Source organism: Opisthorchis viverrini (genome assembly GCF_000715545.1).
Source record: "Opisthorchis viverrini unplaced genomic scaffold opera_v5_142, whole genome shotgun sequence".
Lineage (NCBI taxonomy): Eukaryota > Metazoa > Platyhelminthes > Trematoda > Opisthorchiida > Opisthorchiidae > Opisthorchis > Opisthorchis viverrini.
The window spans coordinates 921,238-947,815 of NW_008751797.1; the positions used below are offsets into that span (position 1 = coordinate 921,238).

At 42.9% G+C, this 26,578-nt stretch overlaps 2 protein-coding genes across 2 annotated transcripts in view; one reads left to right on the forward strand and one right to left on the reverse strand.

Moving 5' to 3' along the window:
• The window catches only part of T265_06661 (hypothetical protein), a gene marked incomplete at both ends in the record, with an annotated part of 91,873 nt that overhangs the window by 22,167 nt on the left and 43,128 nt on the right, over positions 1-26,578 (forward strand). Inside the window, 2 exons of the mRNA XM_009171981.1 lie at positions 4,370-4,436; positions 23,694-24,021. Coding sequence (XP_009170245.1) covers positions 4,370-4,436; positions 23,694-24,021 — 395 coding nt within the window. The remainder of the gene's footprint in view (positions 1-4,369; positions 4,437-23,693; positions 24,022-26,578) is intronic.
• Positions 1-26,578, reverse strand: part of T265_06660 (hypothetical protein) — a gene marked incomplete at both ends in the record, with an annotated part of 87,242 nt that overhangs the window by 19,212 nt on the left and 41,452 nt on the right. Inside the window, 6 exons of the mRNA XM_009171980.1 lie at positions 589-705; positions 5,428-5,724; positions 8,543-8,888; positions 11,370-11,435; positions 13,647-13,729; positions 17,759-18,047. Of these exons, the coding sequence (XP_009170244.1) occupies positions 589-705; positions 5,428-5,724; positions 8,543-8,888; positions 11,370-11,435; positions 13,647-13,729; positions 17,759-18,047 (1,198 nt within the window). The remainder of the gene's footprint in view (positions 1-588; positions 706-5,427; positions 5,725-8,542; positions 8,889-11,369; positions 11,436-13,646; positions 13,730-17,758; positions 18,048-26,578) is intronic.

Consider the following 26,578-nt stretch of genomic DNA (forward strand, 5'->3'; position numbering starts at 1 on the left):
ATTGAGTGACAAGTGTTTATTGCAAAATATCCGCCACATTGCTCGTCGGCGTTGTTACCAGGAGCTCTTAATCAACGCAAGTAATTTCCAGTATTGGGGAAGCAAACCACTCGATCCTCCGAAACAGAGCCTTGGAAAAGTATCTCCCTGCGATGACAAATTAAGCAGAAAAAGATGAAGTAACGGAGGACGGAGAGCAACAGACTGGGTAGAAGATAACGGAAAAGGTTACACGATATTGGTTTCAGTTGATAAGTCTTGGTGAAATTAGCAACAAATGTTTAGGTCCAGTTGCAGAATTGTTACATTTCCAACGGGACCAAACAAACAGAAGTATTTCCAAATGCGGACAGCCAACACGTTTCTTCAGAAGCTGCCTACTTCACTCGAGTCATTCACACGGCACATTAAACCAAGAATACGCACCCCTCCTGGAAGCAAGTAATGTGACAAGAACCCTTCGCTGAAAGGAACCATTGTATTACTATGACCCATTCGGAGGTAAACGAATAAGTGCTAGGGATAGCAATTTGACTGAATTTTCACGGTCAATTGAAAAAAAACAACCACAGAACGCGAGCTACCTACTCTAAATCCCAGCTGGATACAAATGAGTTCCGGCTTATTCGGGTCAGCCAAAGTAAGATCCAGGTCCCCGGCACCGAGTTGACATAAGTTATTCAGTTTTTCCAGTCCAGTTCGCGACTGTGAAGGAATGAAAACGGACAAAAGACAATATAGAGGAAGCCTGAGCGGGATAGAGTGTAGGAATTTATTGATGATAAACTGTACGATTTAGAACTGTACATAAGCCAATTAGTTTTTAGCACGTTTCTGTTATTCATATACCTATAAATATTATCAAGATGTAAATTACGTTGGGACACCATTCTCACCCCATTATCACATTATCGACAAAATTGCTCAACTGTCCTAAGCAAGCATCGAGCTGAAGGCGACAACAGAAACTGAGCTTTATTTATTTAAACTGATGCGGACGGCAAACTGAGTAATCGAGCTAATTTCACCAAACAACGACTGATGTAGCACAGGTTTGTTTCCTCGATGTAACTCACACTTGTCCGCTACCGCCATGGTGCCAAAACTTGAACAGGAGGAGGATTAGGGTTCACACCAGAGTTCTGTTTGGATGTCTAGATAAAGGTTAGCGGTTTTCAACGTAATATTACTAGGGAAGTCCAAATTTATTGGGATAGGTCACCGAATATGTTACGACGCCAAACTGAAGCACCAGGCGATTTTGTTTACCCACCACAGCGTTCGCCAGGCTAGGATGGTGGTTCCAAGTTACTGAATTCACTGGAGTTCTTCGTGGAACCCGAAAATAAGATACCGATCTCCTTCAGGTGAAAATACTGTGCTTTCTGGAGGTACGAACACATCGCATTCGCTCAGTCAGCTGTCCAGAATATAATAAACTCCTGGTGGACGTCTTCGCAAGACCGACTAGCTTCGGGTTTCTTCTACGCCTCTATCTTAGTTGCGTGAAATTTGTTGTCAGAGTAAATAGTGACAGTAGAAATTCACACAGATGATTTGACGGGACTTTGACGGTCGACGGCTTGTAAAGTTTGCCCTGAGCAAGGTTGCCTTGTCAAGTTATGCAAGGGTGACAGTCGCAGACCTAAACAGTTGTAAGTAACCAGAAAAATTGCTCATTGTGGTGTGGCCACTGGAAAACTCGCCAAAGCGCTCAGTGACCAGTTGTCACTTTGTCAGTCGGACCATGATAGAAGACCAACTCAGATGCGGAAAGTATACAGTAGCATAATATGCCGTGATGTGATCATGAACCATGGATACCGAATCATTGCCTAACGAGACGGCTAAATGTGTCAAAAGGTGCAAAGTACAACTTAACGGGAGTACAAAAGAAATTACGATAACGCTCAATGTTGTTGGTGTGGAGCGTCTCCCAGGTTGGCGTCGACATTATCCCTTTGTGACTGGCTGAAGGTGCTTAGAGGCAAGGCGCGCAAGGTTGCGACAAGGCAACTAACCGAAGCCGATGGTGTCACTTTCCATTCAGGTTGTCTAAGTGAGGTGTTGGAAGTGTGGGTACATAACAAGAATAGTACTGATCTAATCCCAAATGTAGTCCCATGTCCAGTTTTCTGGCACTTTCATTCTTTTTCATACCGAAATAAAAACTTTGTGGTTGTGTGGAAATGGGGCGATTAGGAAAATCGACGTTAGTATTTGCAGTGCGGATGGTGACTACAGCCTGTTAGATTGTGACTGAACTCACAGACGTGGGAGTACATTTGCATTAGGTAAGTAAACCGACAGTTATGTCATCTGGCCCCTACTGAACCAAATAAGACGCTTCGCCAGCTTATCTCAGGCTGCTTGATAGAAAACTAATCCCAGTTACCGATATTATTATTTTACTCACAACTTAGAGCTGTGGTAGCAACAACAATGATATGAAATTATATCGTCTGCATTATGATAATCCCCGTCTAAAAACTGCCACCTTGATGTTTAGTCGGACTTGAGTCCTGCAATGATCCCACAGGTTACACTGATTGGAATTTTATTCCACAAGGTTGAACCATGCCGAGAAGGCCAAATGGGAGTAGGCATGCCAAGAACAACGGGACGCCGGACTACAAATGACAGTGTTACGAGGCGGCCTGCGCGTAAACTCGTACTATTACATGGTGTGGGGCTTCCACTCAAGCCGAGAGCTCAACAGTCGCCTTTGCGCCGTCCAGTTATCCATTTCAACCAGGTTATATGCTACTCAACATAACAAACGGTGCCTGCTTGTAATCAGGAATACGCCCCAACGGACTGCAGTTCTGACACCTGGCTCATTCGTCAAACAAAAAACACTGACAGTGTGATCTTTGCAGGCAATATGAATGTAAAAGTCAGCCGTCTGAGCTGCTTAGAAGCACGTTGTGGCGGTCGACTCGTCCGGTTGTGTGTTGATCACAAGATGCTTCTGAATATTACGAATTTCCAATATAAACGCTAGTATTAAGTTGCCTGGCTACCACGAAGTTCAAAGCAATCGTGGACTCATTTGGACTAAGTGGCCATCAGCCAGCAGTGGGAAGGCGCAATTCAAGGCTTCCGTTTCTCCTGGAGCACAAATAATTGATTCCGATCATGTCATGGTGAGTGTATGCCTAACAGTTCGATTCCTTCAGGTGTTCGGAAGCCTGCAAGAAACGTGCCGAACCACCATCTTCAGAGAACTTCTGTAGCCCGATATGAGTTAGTTCAACTACTCTCTACGGTTAACGGACCGCACTGGTAGCGAGTACGTAGATGAAGCATGGTAAAATGTGAGTAAAGCTAAGCTGCGGCGTCCAGTGCTGTCTGTCCGACTTCTCAGATTTGACCACAAGACTACTGGATATCCTCGAGATCGCTATCCATGATTGATGTCACAAAATCCATACCAGGAGGCAAGGGGTACGACGGTGCAAGCATATCTCTCAAATGTCAAATAGTGAACAGGCTAAGGAATGACCAAAAGCTCTGGTGGACACTGGAAGTTCGGGAGATGGAGAAGGCTTTTGCTACCAGAAGCGACTGTGCCCCAAATCAACTAATGCGGTCGACTGGCTCTAGGAAAGCAGTGGTCAGTCAGACGCTGTCAGCTGTGTATGCTAGCTGACCGACTTCGTCGAACAGCCCTTTTCGCAACACAACGCGAAGGATGGGACTGAGCCAAGTAAGATCAAACAATTACTTGACAGAGAAGCATGGAAGTTTTCACCAGCAGGCTCAGCTACGCTGATCACTGATTACTGCCGTCTCCCTGGATCGGGACCCCGAGACGGGACATATCAATAGTCAGAGACGTTGCCAAATCTGAATTAGTCATTCCCTTAGCAGCCCTCACGCATCGTAGCTGTTGCCTTCAACGCAAAGCTCCCCTCCCCATCTCTCTAATGAAAAGTCCGCTGAGACCGAAGTATTCACACATGCATTATATCAGCTACTCCAAATCCCCAAACAATTGTTGAACGAAACTGTGGCAGCTATAACCATTGTACACGGTTTTTACAGTTGATGACGACGATCTGTTTTGCCCGGTTATTTAAAGCTTGTGGACCTGTCCGTAAAAACGACAACTTTTTCCAGTTAATCTTATTTGATTGATCGTTCTGTGTTCCAATCAACAGCCACAGCTATCCTCCAACTATTTAGACCGCCAATGACTAAGTAGTCATTCCTTTTTCAGAACCGTTGCCTCAACTGTCCAACCACCAATCTATCGGATCGAAATTTCACAGATACAAAGTCAAATTGACCTGTTTTTAGCACATGGTAATGTACATCTTGAGAGCCACGAGAATCGAAACGATACATTTCGCCCTTGTTTTGTCAGGTACTGCGTCAGTAAGGAAGACGTTGGACTGATCAGTTTCCGCACAACTGCACTATTCGACAAAAAGGTAAGCCTTAGGCTTTGGGCGAACGAGCCTGTTTGAACGGATAAAAAATCAACTTCATGGTACATTGGCAATGTCAGACAAGGTGTACTGTAGCTATCAGAGTGCACTGCCGCGTGCATCCTTGAAGCTAGGCCGTTCACTCATTCGACAGGATCATACAATTTGATAAACCTGCATGTTGAGGCATCCGATCCAAGGAACGAGCGGTTAGATTGTGAATCTAATCGTTTTTTATGAGGACGATGGCGGAGAATAAGTATAGCAGACTGGTGACATGGGATAAACGAAGGTGTCGAGTTATGAAATCATACGATGCCATATTGGGCAGTAAGTCGAAGTTCGTCTAGATTTGGAGTCGACCGATGAATGAAGTCTACTCAAGAGCGTGCTATCCAAGGAGAGAAAAGCCTCGAAAGACACTATCCACGGGTCACAAGTATGACCAATTTTCAAGGATGGCGATAGGAAGCCATACAGAAGTAAAAGAGTAGTGATCAAGATACGTTTACTGTTGTGAGTAATCGTCATCACACATCATGTCCACTTCTTTCAAAAAAGTCTATTTTAGTTGTCTTGTGCATATGATTTAGATAGCAGTTATTTAATTATATTGTAAAACACTACCCAAGAGCTTCTTTACCTACTGCAGTGACCCTTTATGATTGTCCTGCCTCATTAGAGAAGGGAAGCAGTAGCGGTTAACTAACTTGTGGTGCACCAGTAACAGATTGTTCGGTTTGTCTGATAATGAACGCCATTCATATGATTCTTGCAAATTATTTTGGCTCATTCCATTCGGTTTAAAGGAATTTTAAATCCAAGCTTGGCAACAGGCTATATATTCCTTCTGACAAGGTTCACAACATATATCCAGGTGTCACGTTAACCGTTAATGTTTTTCTAGGGGCTCCTAAAACTCACACCGAAAAGGTTTCAAATTAAGGGCGATGAAATGGAATGTGAAAACTGTTAAAAGGCAGCTATCGCTAACCTCTTCGTCCAACGATGCGTGGAGTTCATCTGCCAAGTAAATGAGGTAGGCTTGCTGAAGTCTGAACAACCCTGCGGATACATCGTTCCCGGCTTGACAGACTCGGATTGAGTTGGCACAGTTTTTGGGGACGGTTATTTTGGGCACATCTTGGACGTAGAAGGTGGAGCGCCCACCAGTTGAGGTTACTTCGCTTCGGAACACTCCTGGATCACGACGAACACCATCTGTTTCAGAGCCGTCTAGGTTGGGATTTCGCTCCAATGGAGTAACGGGGTGTCGAAGCTGGGGGAAGTACTGGGTTGATCGGAGAGTAGAGAAGCAGAAATTGAAAAAAAACGCAGACTTCATAGTTGAGCTCCAACAAAATATTCACCGGAAAAAGTAGTGAAGCGAGTAGAAGGCTATAGCGCTTCCCCACAACCTACAGAAAAACCCTGCACGCTCATCACCCAGTCAAAACTTGTTTTTATGGCTCTATCCGTCACAAATCATCATGGAAGTAAGGAGGAAACTCACATAAAACGTGGTATCTTACAACTATTTAGGTTCTAAATGCAAACTATCGAGAAACGGGATTTACACTAAGGTATACTTAATAGGACACACAAAACCTTGACATTGCTAAAGAGGGCTGATATTCCACATGTTTCACTAATGTACCTACTAGTTCGTCTAATAGATAGAAAACTAAATGACAGTTTTATACACACTTCGAATGCTTCAATTGAATCATAAGGGTGCTTCCACAGAATGTTTGGCACTTCGAATCACGGTAGGTGGGTGACACGTAGTGGTAACGTATTCCGAATAAATCCTGTTTTCGGTCCACTAAAATTCCGCACGTTTTATTTGAGGTGGAATGAGCGACGGCTGATTTTCCTCGTGGCATTGCACGAATAGACAGAGCTCTTTGGCCGCACAATGCTCCTAGTTACAAAATCCTTGTGAATGGAATAAAACCTTCTATGCTAAAATGTTGCATTTTGTTGCGTATATGCTCAAACTAAAAACTATTCTAATCTACATTCATATTTTAACAGGTCGCCTAATTTCACTGTCGAGTGAAGCAATCATCATTCTGGTGGAATACTTTCCTGACATCAATGGAGCCCTGGGATGCCTATACGGGGCTCAAAGTTTAAACTGGTATTCAGGACTCAATTTATTGTCTGTTTCAGTTTATCAGGGACACGTCGTAGCCTTCAAAAATTCAGTTCCATTGTGCGAATACGGAGTGCCCGAATAGACGATAAAAAATCACTGGTATTCTTTTCTATCTTAACTCTTGAAAATGCAATAATGCAATGCCACTCGAAGCAAAATGACACTTGCTCGCTTGAATGTGAGCTGTGTGTGACCAAAAGTAACAGACTGTAGGTAATTTTCCCGATACTTGAGCTTTTTATTAAACCAGAGAACAAGAACCTGATCCGGTTCGGTAAAAGTAAGTTTACTTCCATCTTGAAACAGTAGTTTCTAAATCTGAAAGATTATTATCGTTTAGGTCTTTCCAGAAACTACTGAAGACAGCACCTACTCCTCGCTGGATCAACAGCTTGGAATTGCTTCGGCATTGGCGGCTTCACCTGCGTTGAGTCGACACCGGAACTGTTGAATCTTGTAGTACACATCTGCGCAAAAGACTTCTCGTGGTTTTGGCCAGCGATAGTTGGTAAATGCTCCCTTGAGCGTTGAGGTCGAAGAGTGGACAAACAGCATGGACAATGTCAATGGTTGAATTATACACGGCTGACAACCCTATACGGTTCAAGACAGCTATACTTAACCGAAAGTGAGGAAATCATTCAGATTTTGTCCGCACAGCTGGATAATTTAGGCTGCTGTGCAACCTGCATGTTTTCAAAAAATATTACAGAGATGATGATTCACGAATTAGTGGAATGAAACACCAACACACTCTCACGCCTACCTTCACTCTCAGTGGATCTCATCGTGGGGCGCTTAAATCGGAAGCTCTGGAGACTCCAACAACCACGTTATTACAGAGGGTGACATGTAAAATTTGTGGAACCGCCGCACTAGGTACTTCTTGGGCATGAACTGCACCGCAACTAGGTAGACATTAGCGAAAACAGGCCAGAGCATATAATAAGCGGTCGTACATTAGTACACTTTGTGTGCTGTTTTGTGGGACCGTTCGAGAGACACACTCAACGGTTGTTACGGACGACAGAGTAGCCTGATACGAACAATGAAATCAGGCTGATTTGCTTCGATACCGAAATATGCTAAATACTATTGTGCTTTCGAATGCACCATTATCATCAAAAGACCAAAATTAGGACCGAAACCGCAATTTAACAGGTCTCGGGAACAGCCACCAATGCGTCGTGTGAAAGGGAGAAAGGAATAGTTATGGAAGGGCACGTTCTATCATGAATTCTTCGATGCTATATCCTCGGAGCTGATCTATCACTTGTAATATCTTTGGCATTGTTGCTAAAACTTTCAACATTCTAGCTATCGAAGTTGTACTGTGAATAATTCGAGCAGCGTAGGGCAGCTGTATATCAAGTGACTGCACAAAGTATGGAGTTGCAGGGCTACAGAGAACTCCAAATGAGCTCGGCGCTTTGCAAGCTGACAGCAGTATCGGTTAATAGTTATACGGATTTGAGAAACTGTCCTTCAGGTAATCAAGTGACCTCTTCATGGAAGGCAATTAAGGGCTTCGATTATGTAATCTGCAATGCTCTGTTGTTTAGTCAATAGTGCAAACAAAAATCGAGCGACCCCAGTGCCAGTGAGATAGTGGACCAATCATGAGCAAGCCTGACTGAGCATCCATTGAAGCGCGCCAATACCGCCTTTAATCTAATGAAGACCCATGATTCTTTTTACCAGAAAACTGATATTTCCATAAGGTGAGATGATTATTTTAGATAGATTTTCGGGACCACTACACAAAGCATCGTGGGAGAGCGCACGGCATTACACTGAGTTTTATTCTCGAGTACACAGCCCGGAAGGCTGATCTGTCCCTGATTAAAACGACTCAACCAAAGTAACTTGATAAGGTGTAAAATGCTATACGAGTATAGATATTGTGAGCTTTCTTAGCGATCTGCATACACAGCTATAGGTCACTTACCATGTTCAGCCTTCGTAAATTCATGTCACTCAAGTAAAGCGGCAGTCTTTCAGCGAGTTTACCGCTCTGTCTTGACTGATATAAGATCACATAAAGCAGATCCAGTAAGAGAGACACGACGTCGACAAGCAGCTGGTCAGTCGGTGAGTTGGATTCATCCGCCGAGGAGTCAATGGATGCAGACGAGTCGAAACGCGTCAGTGGAGTGCGCGCGGACGTAGAGGAGATTGAGGAAAGACTGATAGAGCCCACACGCGAAAGCACATTCCGCATAGAGTTTGAGTTATTAGCAGTCGCTGACGTTGGTGTTTCGACTTGTGCGGCCTCTCCGTGAAGTTCGTGGATCCTGATAGTTGATCAAAATCAAGATTGAGTAGGATGTTAGTAAGCGGCTCTCATGCAGCCACTTTGTACCAATAATTTACTGGCTAATAAGTTGACACTAATCGAATGAACACTGCCGGCATACTAACACTGGCATCATGCACTCCTATAATGAACTGGGGAAGTTGTCATTCAAGCGGTGCTTCTGAAGATCTCCATGACTGTGCACTCAAGCAGTTATCTATTAGGCCGTAAACAGCACTGTGAACCGAGAATTGAGATCAAAGTGGACGCAGACTAATAGGTAACAGAAAAAATAAGCGCCGGTAATAGTGAGTTGAAGAAAAAGGGGTTGGATCACCGTACGCAGGCTAGTTAGCCAACATAGGAAAACGGAGAGGTATTTTGGGGAGGCTTTGTACTGCACGATGATAAGCGACAAAGGGCATGACTGGTGTGTTAGCCAATGTGCAGTAGAGGCTTTCAACATGGGAACTCCAAACAATAGGTTTCTGAGTAAAAGTATGGTTTATTTAAGCTGTTACACTGCAGAGAACTGAGTATCCTCAGAAGTGAACTACATTCTCCATTTTATGGGTCATACTCCGGGTTGTTTTTCTCAGCACATCGATGACCGTGATCATGTAGAGATCGATGAAATCACCCCATGAGGCAGACGGATGAACTCGAATTCCCAGTTGTCACCCAACTCATGAGCCGAAGCTGAACTGGAAAGGTCCTGTACGCTGTGCGCGGTGGTAATACAAATACAATACAATACAAATACACAATACAAAAATATGTATTAGGTTTAAATAGCTGTCCACATAGATAAATTCTCCCATCTATCACTTCCAATAACCCGTTGTGTTCAGGATCGGTATTAGAACAGTGGTTTGTCTTCTCACGATTAGATAGAGCACAACACATGAGCTCCTTAGAGTTAAAACTTGAGTGTGTCACCTTTCAATTTTCTAAGAGTCATCGGGGCAATCAACGCGTGGGCGAGGGGTTGTTCGAATAAGAATAATGTGAACGAAATTCAAATGAAAGATGTATCTAGCTGGAAGAACCACAGCTGTTTTACTGTTTTGCAACCGGAAAACTGTTAAGAAGATCGATCAAAATAGAAGTAGGTCAAAGCGGAATTCATCCCACACATTCAAACACGTGTTCAGCATGCCCTGAAGTAAAAACAACGAAACTCACTGGTGTCGCACTTCAGAATGAAGCAGAAATTCCGGCCACTAAATTGCCTACACCACTGACTAGCTCCAACATGAGCAGAACGGGTGCTGACTGTCTCGTCTATGTTTCAGCTTAGCGAGTAAAAACAAGTCAGAACATGACGACTGTTCGTATCAGGGTGACGCGACCTCATTCGTTAACCCTACCCGATAAGTAGCATGTGGTACTAAGGTATCGTACGAATACGCAAAAAATGATCGGATTTACGCAGAAATCGATGCAGAATACATAAAAAGAAGCCCTCTGTCATTGTACCCTCCTACTGCTGCAGGTAATAGATGACTGAAGGAAAACAGTTCTATAGAGGAATGCATATGTATTGAATGGAGCGTGGAAGCCATGAACAGGCTTGGTAATGAAGCGAATAAAGCTAAACAGACTAAGATATCATGATAACGAAGTTTGATTTTGTCTTGTCCTCACAGCTGCCTCACAGTCTTCCTTGGCCCAAGTAAAAAGAACCTTTGTTAGGATAGAATACTAAATAAGTGTTATCATGAGGACCTGGTTGGCCATAACCAATAAATATCAAGGGGCTTTGACACAATCCGAAGGCTAAGGCAGCGAGAAGTTAATGAACTTTAATGTTAAGTTGAACAGTGAAAACACGCCAATTATGTTCCATCACTATGCTCCAGGCCCCCAGCTATAGTTGTGCAGTGTCTAGTGCTGAACTTCAACAATCTCAGTCAGATAACTAACAGACTGAAATACATATTTTCTCCACCAGACTATGTGTGGGTCATTTAAGGATTCGGTCACTATTGCCAATCTATTTAGCTCCGAATGGTGTACGAAAGTGACGACTCTGTGGTCAGCCGAACACAGCAGTGTGCAATATACAACAATAAGAGATCCAAAAAGCTCAGCCACACGAGCGTTTTCGTCCTTACTGAGATTTACCAGACAGGATCAGATTTGATGGTAGCTCTCAAGTTCTCTACGAAGACTGACGACCAATCATACAGCTTTCCGACTATTCACCAGTAGTCAATTGCATGTCTGAATTCGCCAACGAATTATACTGATCAAGAATCAGACCTAAAGACCAGAGACCAATTTTAAGGGCACGATCCATCGCGTTAGGAACGGTGTTATTTTTTAATCAAAATCACATATTTGCTTCCCAAACTAAATTACTGGTAATCAGTGGTAATCGCCAATTGGTCAGTCTAGAGGGAAGTTTGTTGTAAAGCAGGTGCGAGTGTGTAACATATCTCCCAGCAGAATAAAAATTCACACGGAAAATTCTTACTTTTGCAGCCTTTCGAAGATGAATTCAGGATCAATCTGTCGAATCACATACTCTGCATGAGGTGGACTGAACAGAGAGATAGATGACAAGAAGAGACGACCAATAAATCAGAAGAAAAACCAAAACGCGGTGATCGAAACGGTTAGGGAAAATAGCAAATTGTTCAATAAGCCAAGATATAAAGGAAAAGAGGAGCTCTTTGGAATTCAGTTGCGTCTTACTTTAAACTCTAATAATGCAATCATTGGCTGACTGAACGGTTTTGATACGAACGAAAACTACCGGGATGCTAAATAATCGTTTCAGCAGGCAAGGCCTTATGGATAGAACGGCCGAAAATTTCACTATTTAGCGACCCATTATGGCCATTTGTCAAACGCCCATATCCGAGCCTGCTACTTCTGACAATGTGCAAAATAAGTAATCTACTTGCATTCGATGGATAATACATCCTCCCAAATTTCGAGCTCCAAGGAGCACTTCGCAAAAAGATTTTGTTCCTCAGAAAATGGTCACAACATACGCCATAGAAAAAATCCAGGTGGCATTTCTCCTCATTGGAGACTGCCAAATTGGTGATGATACAAATGTACTGCAGGGGAATTATCACACATCTCCCGCATGGGAATAAACCCAGTGAGGACAATTTCCACACAAGGAACGTTTTTCTACCGTCAGACCTCCCGATTAAACAAGTCATCCAGAACTAGGAGGAAGAGATCATCTGGTTGGTAAGACGGTTAACTTCCCATTCATGAGTAAAGGTCTTATTGGCAATGTCATGTGCCATGAAGGGAGGTCTGCCACGAGAAGCCGCCGACCTCGGTTGGTGCGCTATCCAGCGATTTCAGCCGCTTTGCTTTCGTTTGATCGATTGCTCTGCGCGTTGAAATTTCCTAACATGATGTAACACATCGGAAGTAGTGGAAAGGGAAATTAAGGGGAAGCATTGGACGACGTATTTACGATTTGTTATGTAACATGATGACACATCATAAGGCTATCTTTTCCCCATTTCATATCAGGATCAATCATATTGATCGAAAACGACGGTGTGGGAGTGCTCTTATATATCAGTATGCAATATTATCACATGCGTTACGGACAAATAGAGGTAGATATACCTCACTGGGCTACTGAGTGACCAGGGCGTTCATTCTAGGCAAAATGGGACAATTAATGAAATCCTATCAGTGCTACATGAAGAATCTCAAATTCAACAATCTAATACCAAAGAGTAGAATATGGTTCATATTAGTCGCTCTCCTGAGAGGATTCAACCCAGTCTAACAGACGCGTTATTATCATCCAAAGATGGCCCCTCGTGGAACAAAAGTGTTCTACCAGATGTCGTAAGAGATGTTACATCGCACCTGACTTGCCTGCTTTACTTGCGATTTGATTTTAACCATATTTGAATGAAACGTTCGATAGCTCGACTTCAGTGGAACCGTGACTTTCGAAAACAGCCTACGAAACAGGATTTATCGTTGGACTGAAAAAACCAGTAGATGAGATGTTTGAGAAGTATCCCCCAAAAGAACTGTAAACACAGAAAACCTGTAGGGAGGAAAGTAACACAATAAGTTCCCGAAAGATTAACAGAGAGATCAGGAGAAGAGAGCAACATGAATCTTAGCTCGCGAGTGCCCCAATGCCCATAATCGGCTGATAAAACACCATTTTAGTGTGAAGGGAGGAAATTTAGACACTTCGGTGTAGAACATTGAAAAAAAACCTGAAGTGGTTTTTAAGGTTTGTTGTGCCCACTGATACAACTTACGCCAGAAGTGACACAAAAGTATGATAGAATACGATAGACTATCTGTCGATAACGAAGGGCACAAGTTACCGCAGCGCTAAAAATACGGAACGTATTTTCACTGGCAACCCAGACATCAATTAGACCACAACAAAATCGCAACCGTTGCTAGCATTGAAATGAGCTCGTCGATCCAGTGAGTAGACAAGGGCCGATGAAAACCTTCGGTGTTATGGTGCTATCGTCAGGTGATATGAACAGTCAAAGTTGAGAACTTTACTGGATCCCACCGTCCTGTAAAAAACTAACTACGTTTCGCAGGATCACGTTGAGATGGTGAAAGGAACTGGCACGGACTTTAACCAACCAACGAATTGCCAGGAACCGGCACGGACTTTAACCAACCAACGAGTTGATTCGACGAGGAAAAATCGATAAAACATACTTTCGAGAAACTATGTACTAGTAAATATGTGCTTTTTCCACAGAATAACAAATGTGAACTTTGAAATTACCAATCATTCATGATCTTGAGCAGCGACCGGATAGAGTCACGAAGTGGTTTCATTTCCGTTGCCAGCTGACATTGAAGAACCAGCTAGAAGGCATCAGACGGGAAGTAAAATAAATAAATGCCAGATGCAATATGGTAGAGGAGTAGTGAGAACAGAGGAGCAACAGCAAATTGTGAAACAAGTAATACTCATTCGGACCAAAGACCTTCAGTAAAGTCAAAGCAAAGAATAACTCAACCAAGCAATACTTATGAACGCAAGATCCCTTGGTCAAAGTCTAAATACAACCGGTCATCTTTGTGCATGGTGCGTAATAGTCTTATTAAAACATGGCAAACCTGAAACCATCGAATTCCATGCCATATAAGACGAAACGACGTGTGCTGACTGAGAGTCTCAGTAGGTTTATACCTACGTGTGTGTAATTAAATTACTTTTCATCTTCACCAAGCAATGCTATACTGATACGTGTCTGTAGAATGCAGAAGTAAACTTGACCATCCTTTACTGATAAAGTTGAGTTCATGTATGTACAAGAAAAACCATACCATTCAGTTTATTTATCCGGATTTTTCAGCGAGCTTTATAATCCCATTGCTATCTTTTTGCACCAAAAATGATGCATGCTTCCCGATCATGTTTGAATCAATCAAGGAAGTCCGGATGATTGGTGGATAGGTAATCCTTTTATGCGAACGCGACTTGAGGAAACGCTCAAACTGGATCAGCTGGTAGAATATCTTTTCGACAGCATGTCATGAATTTACACCCATTCGGATGCGTTTGTTTGGTTTAGGCTGGGTACAGCCGAGTTTCTTAATGAGAAAAAATGTTCCGTCACTTGCTTCACTCCAGCGACAGAGCAAGATATCGAGCTATCGAAATGCAGAGCACGGATTTACGTGAACTGAGAGCACCATGATGAATGGATAAGCAACGCTAGGGAGTAACCTTTATATCATCACTGATTTGCACTTCATACTTCACTGTATGTTTGAAGCAGTCAACAACCGAAGCAGTTAAGCGTGTTGATACTGTCGGCACAGATAATCAAGAGATAACTTCATCACTCTGATCATGAGTTAGATCAGAATACCTGAACTTCGACCTTCTGGCTTAAAAACAATTTAAGTCTTATTGATTTGTGAGTCTGGAATTTGAATCTCGGGGTTTAGATTCTCCAGTTTTTAAGAGTAAGGCTATATTGTATGTAAACGGAATTGCAGTGCTCTTGAAAAGAAACTCGGGATCAGTCCGCTGATCCGCTGGTTGCAAACCCATATTACTGATATCATGGCTCACGTGCAGAACTCCGTGAGTGACCGTATCGTACATAATTAGGTTGGCAGTATCTGCAGTAAGTTTGCAATTTTTTAACTTGACCATGGTAATAAAGAATGGTCAACAAACCGTCATCAGCAAAGAGGAGAACGAAACAAAACTGCTATTTTTGCGCCACCCAACTGGTGGTCTGGTCAGGTAGCGCGGCTGACCGCTCGTGACTAGTTAAGTTATTCTTGAGACATCTTACGTGAAACACACGAAGGATACATTCGAAGAATTTTGGTGTGCATGGACAAACATAACGGATAATTTTGTGGCTATTGAGACTCAGCGTTTAGAAAAATATTTGACAAGGTTTATTACGACAGATCTAACTGAGGATACTGTTAACAAAGTGAACTTCGACTTCTGGCTTAAAAACAATTTAAGTCTTATTGATTTGTGAGTCTGGAATTTGAATCTCGGGGTTTAGATTCTCCAGTTTTTAAGAGTAAGGCTATATTGTATGTAAACGGAATTGCAGTGCTCTTGAAAAGAAACTCGGGATCAGTCCGCTGATCCGCTGGTTGCAAACCCATATTACTGATATCATGGCTCACGTGCAGAACTCCGTGAGTGACCGTATCGTACATAATTAGGTTGGCAGTATCTGCAGTAAGTTTGCAATTTTTTAACTTGACCATGGTAATAAAGAATGGTCAACAAACCGTCATCAGCAAAGAGGAGAACGAAACAAAACTGCTATTTTTGCGCCACCCAACTGGTGGTCTGGTCAGGTAGCGCGGCTGACCGCTCGTGACTAGTTAAGTTATTCTTGAGACATCTTACGTGAAACACACGAAGGATACATTCGAAGAATTTTGGTGTGCATGGACAAACATAACGGATAATTTTGTGGCTATTGAGACTCAGCGTTTAGAAAAATATTTGACAAGGTTTATTACGACAGATCTAACTGAGGATACTGTTAACAAAGCTAAGAACTTCACCCCCACATCTAATATCACAAGTACAATGAAAAGAATATTCACACTGCTGTTTGACTACTTGTCACAAATGACAAATGAACAGCACCCAGCCTCTTCTATAGGCGAATTCGTTGGTAACAGCGCACTGAAGATGTCTCCTCGAATGGTGACGACACGTTTGCAAATCAATTGCCAAGCTCGGCGAACAGATCAACAGCCACCTGATCAATTACCAATAGGCGAATTTAAACCTCGGGGANGGAGAAATTCCTTTCCATACGACGAACGAGTGTTTTGTCTATTTAAATACCTAAATGTACTGCGCTGATTACTCTAATTTTGGCTTTTTGCAGAGAGGTTATTAATCGTTGCATCTGTTCTATATAGTTTAGCATCAGATCACGAGATTGAACAAGGTGGCCTGGTCACACACTAACCCCGTGATCTAGTTCATTGCTGACGGTGATTGCATCACACTCGGGTGGATCAACCATAATCCATTTTGGCAGTCTACTGAACCGGGGAATACTGAAAGTCAAATGTGACAGACAGCCATGAAACGAAAGTAAAAAAAGCGAGCGTGTATTTGAGGGCTGTAGGAGCAACAGGACAGTCATGCGTAGCAATTCTTCATGGGTTACTGGCGACAATGAGACGGAACGAACAGATGGACAGTTCGGAAGAAGAGTATTTTCAGTCTATTTGTTGTCCTCCTTAGACAACCTACACCAAACTTCTGTGACATTTCTGAAACCAGTCCATCCTGGTTTAAAAAACCGGTGAAATTCCGAAACGCCGTCAAAAAATGACGACTTCTGGAGATAGACCTTAAAATGTAATGGAATCGATCGTACCCAACAAGTGACCACAACTAAACACATTCCTAACCACTTGCTGAACCGGTTTTGTGCTGGTGCCCTGAGGTTCTCGTGGTTCATTTACGGTAGTAGTTATGGTGGGGAAAAGGACACATACTAATCTCCTAAGAGTTCTGCAAGAAAACGGAAAGCTTAAAACAAACTGTAAAGTCTGTGAGGTCATGAGGGAATTTAAGGGGTGGTAGGTTTAATATAAAAATATTTTCAAAAAATAATTATCGAATCAATAGGCCTTCGCAAAAGAGTCAGTATTTCACTCGCGGCCAGCACATGAGTATTTTCTCTGGTGAAAAAAACTAAATTGCCAACAAAGATCGAATCCTCTGAAAGACAAAGAAATGGAAAATTTAATCCTAAGGGAACTGGTTGGCACTGTCAACAACTCGGGTGATTCCTAACTAAATACCTATCCTCTAGATGTGGCTACCTTGACTGGGTTCCGCGGGAGGTTGCTTTAGGAAGGAGGACGAGCGTAATCTAGACCTCTGAGAGAAAGTATTGCACTCGTTGATGAAGGGCTCATAGATGAGGTGGAGGCTGTGCACGGACACAATACTACATAAGATCGTTTGCAACAAAGCGAATCAGTGAGAACAAACAAACGGATTGAATACGCTAATAAAAATCAAGCAACTAACGTTTCCTTCAGTATTGAGCCACATAGAGGATCCGACAAACGGCGTGGGGTCGTCTGAGATAGTATTTAGAGCCAGGCCTTTAGGTGTAGCCTAACAGTCGTCAGTGCCTTCGATAATGACGACTCATTCAAGGATAATTGTGCGGTCCCATGAAATTTCAAACCGTGGACAACTGAACCGTTTGACTTAAAATACAAGGTGAACTACATGACCACAATCTAGTGTTGCGTGTTTCGTATTTAGGGTAGATATATCAGGTTTCAATTCATAGTGAACAAACCTTAACGACAGCATCTTAAACGCAAAATCTATAGCGTACAAATGATTTAAAAATTAATACGTACAACAGACAGAAATCTCTCCGACGCAAGAAACCAACTGAACTCAGGTGAGTCCGATATGGGCGAAATTAGTGTGGATCGCTTCTCAGCATCTATGTCCTGCATTCCATATATTGGCCCGTCCAGACAAAAGAAGCGCTCATCACTTCCAACGGCCGAATCTTCTGAGCTGTTTAAGCCATATTCAGCCAATTCGACAAGGCAAGCGGCAAGATACTTCCACAACTTCAGCTGTGGGTACCAGGTGGTGGCGGAAGTGGGAGAACGAATTAGTTCTTCGAATCCAGCGGGGCTGAAGCAGAAAACTGAACGTTGTAAATTAATTCCAAGGGAATAGCATGAATACTGGATGAATTCTAACCAGCCATTCTCAGACAGATGGTTATTGATATACACATCACAACATGATGTTTCGGTGCTGACAGATTAAAGCGACGAACTTTGTGTCTAAAAAAAGCATAATGGTTATTTACTTTTCTTGCGGAAAGTAAATGGTTATTGCATGAGGTAAAACTGATGTCTATGGGTGTAAATCTCAGGCTTAAGACATTTGAGTAGGACTAGTATTGATGGGTCATCGTGTATCTGAGTTGCTAAGCGGCAAATATTATGTCATCTCACCGTGATTCTGAAAAGTCTGCACTTTGAGGATTCTTGACCCCAATTCGCAATGAAGACCACTAAAGGCGTAACTGTGGATCAACTTCCCTCGCAACAAAGGCCGTAAAGTTGGTGTTTTCCGTTTTCGTCGTTAAGGTAACGCGTACGCACTTGACAAACGTAGTGAACACAAATTTGTTTCAAACATGGTTGAGCATGGTTCACAACTACACAAACCTTACATACTGCATCAATCCATCAAAAATAGACGAAGCAGAGGTTCCCTTCACAGTCATCCACGATTAAGTAGACAGATCGAAGATCACTTTGGTGACCTAGCGGGATGCGCATACCCGAAAATGGACACACCACCGAAAACTTGAACCCATCGTGCTAAAAGACGCAGCACACACTACCGATGATGCATTTCTACTTGATGGTGACAATGGCATACAGGATAATGAAATAAATAGTAAAGGGAAAAATGCTTGAATAATGGAAGTTATGATTTTCTCACGCGTCAGAAATCCTCTAGCAATTAGAATGGAGCAGGTTTACAACTCAGTGAATACGTTACGGTGGGATATCAACAAGGAAGTTGTCCGCAAGGGTACGCCATCTTTGAATGCCAAAACGAGGGCTGACATACTGTCATTTTGCCAAAGCCTGGAATGCATCGGTCGAGATACTGGGGTCGGGTTGGAAACGTGGGCATCGCGGGCCAGTGATTTTTTGTCCGAACCACTGAGCCACCTAGAGCTCCGACCACACATCAACATGTGTTTGAAGAAGCCACTGAGGTGATACAAGAACCATGTGGACAGCATGTAGGATGTTGTGAACCTATCACCATTTGGGTCATCTACTGGTCATCTGCAATCACAAGGGTCTTATGAAGACCCTATTCGGGTAAACATATTAGCAGCAACCATACGGAGCGGGACTATATACACGAAGTGCTTTTGAAAAGCGTGCTGTAAAACACCACAAGTCAGTTGGCAATAGACAGACTTAGACCATCCCGATTTGCTTGCACACATTAGTAACTACGATTCACGGTTCCATTGCAGTACATGAAGACGTGCGCGAGCACCAGATAAGGCAGTAAGGGCCTGACTTGTAAGTCTGACATCTCGAATAAATATTTTGCTAGACGAATAGATAATCGCAACAGTAAACATACGGTAGTTCTCCTAAGACAGCCTGCTTCGAACTCTCTAACAAGGAAAACCTAGTTCCCACTAAGGGATTGAGACCTCTGTGGCGTGATTTTTATTCGCATGACTCCTAACGACTACATTTTCTTCTCATCTGTTAAAACCACGTTTCAGATGGAACAACAGGCGATTGGTCTATCACAGGCCTTTCAAATGGTTAGGTCCCTACTAGACGCGACAATGTACCAGAAAAGGGAATCTTTAACAAGCCCCTGTAGGTGGTGTTTAGAGGTGGAACAACCGTCCGAAAGTGGTTGCTTGGTCTCTTCTCGGAAGGAGTGTACAGATGAATAGTCTACTTAACGGTCAGAAATTCGGCCTATTGAGATTGTCATAACACAAAACCTTGGAATAGAATATAACCTGGTAATGCCACATCATGGACATTAATGTTATCACTTTTCAGACATTTAATAGAGGTGTATAGATAGCTTTAGACAGCCTCAATAGTAAGGTTATTTCCTAATAGAAATACCGCCAAAAGGAGATCACGAACGGGTTTTTGGAAAAATGAGACTCTGGTTAAACCCCAGATATCAGTTTAAGCCGATGGCTACCTAATGTGGTTTTACTAGCTTTTTCGATGGTGGCCGTTTCTGTAAGCGAGAGGTCTTCAAACGGGGAATAGGGACAGGAGGGACATGACATTAGCACACTAGTTTCAGGGCATCACCGTATTATTGTAATCAAACGTCGGGGCGTTATTTCATTATTCACTGGTATGGCCGACAGAAGTGCTCCTCCACACCTCGAACTAAGACCAGCTGGACCACTTGCTGTGAGTAGCTTTTGCTCGGGGGAAAATCGTGCCACGTTTCATCTGTGGAGTCAGACAGAATGACTATTGAATGTGTAAGTATTCAAACTCAATTGACCCATAGGTGACGCGATACGATATAACTTCAAATTGAAAATCTCAGCCGGGCAACAATCTGAAGTGAAACAGTAGGCTAAAGCACATGACAAGCATGTCATAAACGAGAGATTCACCGCGAAAACCAGATTGATATAAAATGCGTGTATATGTTCAAATACATGAGCTTCAAGGGTCATAATTTAAATAGGGTGTAGTAAAAGCCCTTCAATGAACTAAACAAGTAAAGCATTGGATAAAATCTGAAACTGAGTCAAATAGCTCACTCAATTGACGGAAACAGGTAACTACGAAGAAATTGTGTGCTTGTGAACTGCTGGCCTTACATTTGCACGCAAAATGTCCGCTGAGATAATTGGACAACACATTAAAACTTTACTGACCCACATATTTTTGAACGACTAACAATAATTATTTAAAACTGGCGTACGCAGTCTTTAGTTGACACCTTGAGCAATCCTGCTGCAATAGCTAGAAATGAACGAATAAGGGCTAATCCCTTAAATAGATGGAAAGTTAACACAAAGCAGACATTCGTACCACCAAGTAAAATGCAATCGATTGCGCCGAAATCAATCGAACGTTTTCAGACTAGGTGACTAGAATGCGATTCGGATTAGACTGCACACAGGTTTGTGAATTATGATGAATCGGTCTCTCTGAGAGAATGAAGTGGGGCGTAGAGTGTTAACTTCGGTTAGCAGTCGTAACAAATGATAAATTGGAGCTTGAATCACACTATAGTTTTCACACACCGATCGGATTTGCCTAAAAGTATGCGAACTACGAAGATTCACTGCACCTAATGCAGAGTGATTCGACTCATTCAGGAATGAAGGTCGGAAGTGAGAAATGTAAGCAAATCCTATATATCCTACGAAACGGGAAAGATAAACCTAATACAGACGGTCACACAAGGGAAACACTGCGGACTAAGCGAGTAATACTGATTCCCTGCTATTTTCATTCTCACCTACCTTGAAAATTTAGATAGACCATCTCCAAACCGTTTATGAAAAACGTGAATAAACACACTATGAGGACAGTTCACTTTGTTCCTATTCGGTCTTAGCGTTTTACCATGCACCACACGTGGTTCAAACTACAACGTTTCACCAATTCGTGTTCATTAAGTCACCGTTGTGAGTTTTCCTCAGTCACAACACAAGTTCGGGATAAGTTATCCCTACCCACCTTAATGTTCCGAATCATGAACACTACCACTGTTGACTACGTATCTACATCAACTCCACCCTATCAACCTGACAGCGATTTGTCCTACGTCCATTTTGGCATGAGTTCAATCCCCAAGGTATGAGAGTACCCTGGATGTGTTGGTTAGTTACCCAAATGCAAGGAAACGTCTTCTCTCATTTTTATTGTATGTTAACTTCGAGCAGGCACCTCATTCCGACCTGACTACGGAAGTTTACATCATCAGCAAATTCAGCCTTCAAGCTCAGTTGCCTCGATTTTATTCCAATAGACATCTTTCAGCCCTTTTGGCCGGATTCATTTACGTTTGTTTCCTGTCTTGAATACCTGACCAAGACAGCGACGCTGCTCAAAACTTGGACCCCTTTTTGACATCACGTCCATTAGAATTCGCAGGACGCTCCGTTACCTACGTGATCCTTTAATGATAATAATTGTGATAGTTTCTATATTAATTTTTAAATTTGACTTCCGTCCAAGAATCATCTCTCTCGTGCCATTATGGTCGTACGACAATTTCGTTGACTAGGATTCTGTATTCCAATCCTTACACAACTTTCAAGTGCCCTGGTTGTGCGAGAGCGGAAGATTTATTGGATGGCTTTACGTCTTGTCTTCAGCAAAGTGAAAGAGAGGAAGCCAATATCAGGCACCGTAGCCTAGCTGAATATCTGCCACCTGGCCGTCAATACGAGAAGGCTCAAGTGATTCAAACTGGCGATGGCGAGAGAAGGAAACAGCCTCGATGCTTTGAGCGTATGACATTACCTTCTACATCCAACAGGCAAAAGTATGGTGCTGTTCGAACGTTCTCACCGGCTTGCATGTAGAATCTGCCCATGCAAAGGCTGGAGACGCATTGTTGAACGTAATTTGAATGACGTCATGGACGGCATCCCATGAACTCCATGGTCACGTCACATTTTCTGCACCCCTGATGCTGCATTGCCGCCGACCGACGGCCTATCTTCGGCCGCCTCAGCCAGACTGGCTTAAGAAAAGCTTGGATGCCACGACATGGAGAATGCAGGTTGATGCCATGAGTCATCAAGTGCAGCAAGCATAAAACCTGGTCTCAGAAACTCCAATCCAATCAACTGTCAAGTGGATTTAGTTGAAGATCACCCGTCAAATGACATCGCTTTCCTCGATAACGTCCCGCAGTGAAAAACACAATATCCAACATATTTTTGCACACATTCGGGACACATGGATACTCGGCTCATCAGAATATCATCCATTCCGTTCAAAACTACAGGAAACGAAAAAAGCTGCAGATGTGGGTAAGCATGGAAGCTCTTCCACCTCAGTCGCATCGAATGAAAACCATCCTACCGTGCAGCGCCGAATAACATTTTGCATCCTAATGAACAAATCTCTAGAAGAGAATCCGTCAGTCGCTCATTTGTTAATGAAATGGGAATGCGAAATTCCCAGACATGATCCAACAATGGTGTAGAAAGTCAGCTTTAATGCACCAACGGAAGAAGTTAAAGGGATCATTGGCCACTAAAGAACAGATTTCTTGGAGGTGAGGTCCCAAACAAGGTACGCAAAGCGTGTGCACCAGTGCTTAACAATGGTGTACAAAGTCAGCTTTAATGGACCAACGGAAGAATGTAAAGGGATCATTGGTCACTAAAGAACAGATTTCTTAGAGGCGAGGTCCCAACCAAGGTACGCAAAGCGTGTGCACCAGTGCTTGATAATTCACTAGGCTAGCAATTCAGTTTCAATCTAAGATAAATCAGTTTTAACGATTTGTCGTAAGGAAGTGACCGACAAGCATGTGATTTTTGCCGAGGCACCGGCCTAATCAGCATTCTGGGGCGATGTCTCTACAGATTCGCTCCGTGAGACTCCAGAATGTGACTCAATCAAGTTTTCGTACCAGTAAATGTCGCTCTGTGCTGTATAAATAAACAGGCATCAAGTTCCAAAGTCGCTTTTGACTCGTTGACTGTGCAGCCTAGTGGAGTATCTGACTGCTTGATAGGTCACCACCATGCTTTTCAAAATGATCCGATTCTAGCACTTTACAAGCAAGGCTTGTGAAGAGTTTCACAACTTTGATCTACCAGCTGAGGTAGTAACTCAAAACCCGGTCATCTTCAAAGACGTCATCGACCGGACTACAGATCATGCTGTCGAGGGTTACGAACACGGCAAGATTTTGCAGATATTTGGATCTCCGATGTCAAATATGCTGACGTTTGACCGGATGACAACTCTCAAAACCAACAACAACAGCAACTACGTCGCCTTGGTCAGACACTGCGCCGACTCGCCGCTCTGTGAAACAGCCATCACACTACACGGTGCATTTATTGAAGAGGCCACCTTATTGCAATACCTCAGACGTAAATTTTCCCAGTTGCGAGATGAAATATGAAGTGAAGGTCTACAACAATAGTGTCAGAATAGCGTATATCTGAGATTGGCCTAAAAACTGGGTGCTGTCAATTGTTCCGTTTTCCCATACGAAAGTAAAATCTGGGTGCTGAGGTGTAAGATTGCCTAGAAACCTGAGGCTTTGAGCACTCATGTAGAAACAAGATGGACCAACGGAGCTTCTACTAAGGTTGTTTGAAAATGACGTTATGAGCTAAGATTGAGTATCAACCTCGAATGTTTGCATTAGTTTGTTCATAACCAATAACCACTCATGATGCTAACTCGGTGGATGATGGAATGTTTGCATTCTTATTGCCAAGCTCAGAGAACAAGCCAACTACCATGGTTTGCACATGTTTTCCACAGGCCAGGTGGTGGGTTGGTCACTACTTGCGAGTGGGAATGGATAATACCGTCAATTTAGATCCATTCAGGCCCTCCTCCACCACATTTATATTAACACCGTTATATCTATCCATATATTCATAGGCAATCCCACTCTCTCCCATTCCTCGTTTTACAGCTGCCTGAACTTAGCTTCGTTCCGACTGTAGGACGACGGTGCACTTGTCATTCCTGTGCCCAATGTCGGTCTTGCTACAATTCGTGGCACAGGCTCTGTAAAATACAAGACTTGGCCCTTCATGATTTCGTCATGTATCTGTCTTGCCTTGTCATATTACCCCAGGTTTAAACATTACGACAGGCTTCAAAGTCATGCCACGTTCCCGTTCATATACAACTAACGTCCTCTGACACCCAAACACTCCATGCCTCAAGGTCCCCAAGGCACGAGTGTTTAGTAGGATTGATTTGCTGTTTCCGACGGAAAGTTAGTTCAAGGCAACCCACAATGTGTTTGTAAATCCGAATGCACCGTATTCCAGAGCGGTCATGTCACGTATAAGGTGGTGCTCCTACTCCCGCATTATCGACTTAATTCAACGTAAAACCGTAGCTCTGCTCCAACCGGCAACTCCAAACCACCCTCTGGGCACTGGAAAGTGATATCACCAACTGTATTCTCTTGCTAGTAAAATGGGGAACGTTCTTCAAAAAGGCCTCTTATTTTCCTCCCCCTACATCCCATGCAGCTACCTATGAAACTGAAAGAATACACTGCTAAAAAAGACGCTGAAAACAATTCGACAGCCTGTGATCGGTTTCACCCTTCTTGGAATTCATCAGGTAGACTTAGTCCTCGAATTTCCTTCAACTGTATGTTTTACTTGAGTCCAACTTGTACAGAGTTCTCGAACTATACTCATTTTCAAACTACTTTGGTTTTAATGGGATACTCAACTGAGTTCTAGCTGAACCTCTCGTTTATGGTATTCTTCAGCTGAATGTGCTGAACAAAGGCTGTCTAACGTTTGGCTTGGTACGATGTTCGAGATATTGTAGTATATTTTTCACAGAACAGTTTTTTATAAGGCTGCTAAAAACCTCGATAGCTCACTATTGGTTTCGCCTCTCTTGAATCTTATCAGGTAAACGTGGTCCCCGAGTTTCTGTCACCCTTATGTTCTACATGCAGACCAAGTTGTACGCAGCTGACAACATACAATCATTCGCAAATTACAGGAAAATCCACTGCGACTGTCGAGTATCGTGCAACTGAAACACGATGGGGGGCTTTTCGCAGTATTTCCAGTTGGTGAACTTCATAAACGATAGATTCAGTTAGATATTCCATTAAAACCGAATTGGTTTGCAAATGAATGTATTTAGCGAATCGTGTCCAATTTGGGCTCAGGTAGAGCAAAAAGTTGGAACTCGGAACCAGAGTCTTGATGATTCGCAGAATCTTTATAAGAAGCGATTCCTACTGGTTTTTGAATGGGCAGGTTTGTGAAAAATTATTCCCAATGGAACCTGTTGCTCAGATCCCGCAGCCACCAATATGGATTTATTAAATTTAATGAATTTTTCGAAATTCGAACAACAGACAACATTAGGGGCCACCACAGCTTGACGGATAGAACACCATCATCAGTGATAGCAACATCAGTATTGACACTGATGCTTCACTGCCGCTGAACGGGCAGAATAATGAGTGACTGGCCCTCAGTGCTGGTGTGTAGCTTACTAACTAGCATACAAAGGCATGAAGTTGCTGTCAACACATTGCAAGTTCTGTCACATGGTAAAGAATTATTTCATGCAACAGCCATCAAGATATAAACCGTCTTCCATTTAAGTACTTTTTACCTCATATACTGTTCTAGGATTCCGTATATGTACACCATATGTTGAATACCCTCTAGATACTTTCGACCTAACTATGAAATTTCCCCTAAGTGGACGACAGTACTACCGTTGAAGACCACATGGAAAATATTGCGACCGACGTGCTTGCGCACCTTATATTCATTCACTCATCCATTATAAGCAAACCAAGCTGAGGTAAAACAACACACTAATCGGAAGTTAAGAAGAAGCAAACGGATTCCCTTGGACAAAATGACGAATCCATTCCTCGATTGATTGCAGACATTGTTTTTTGGTACCAACACTTAACTC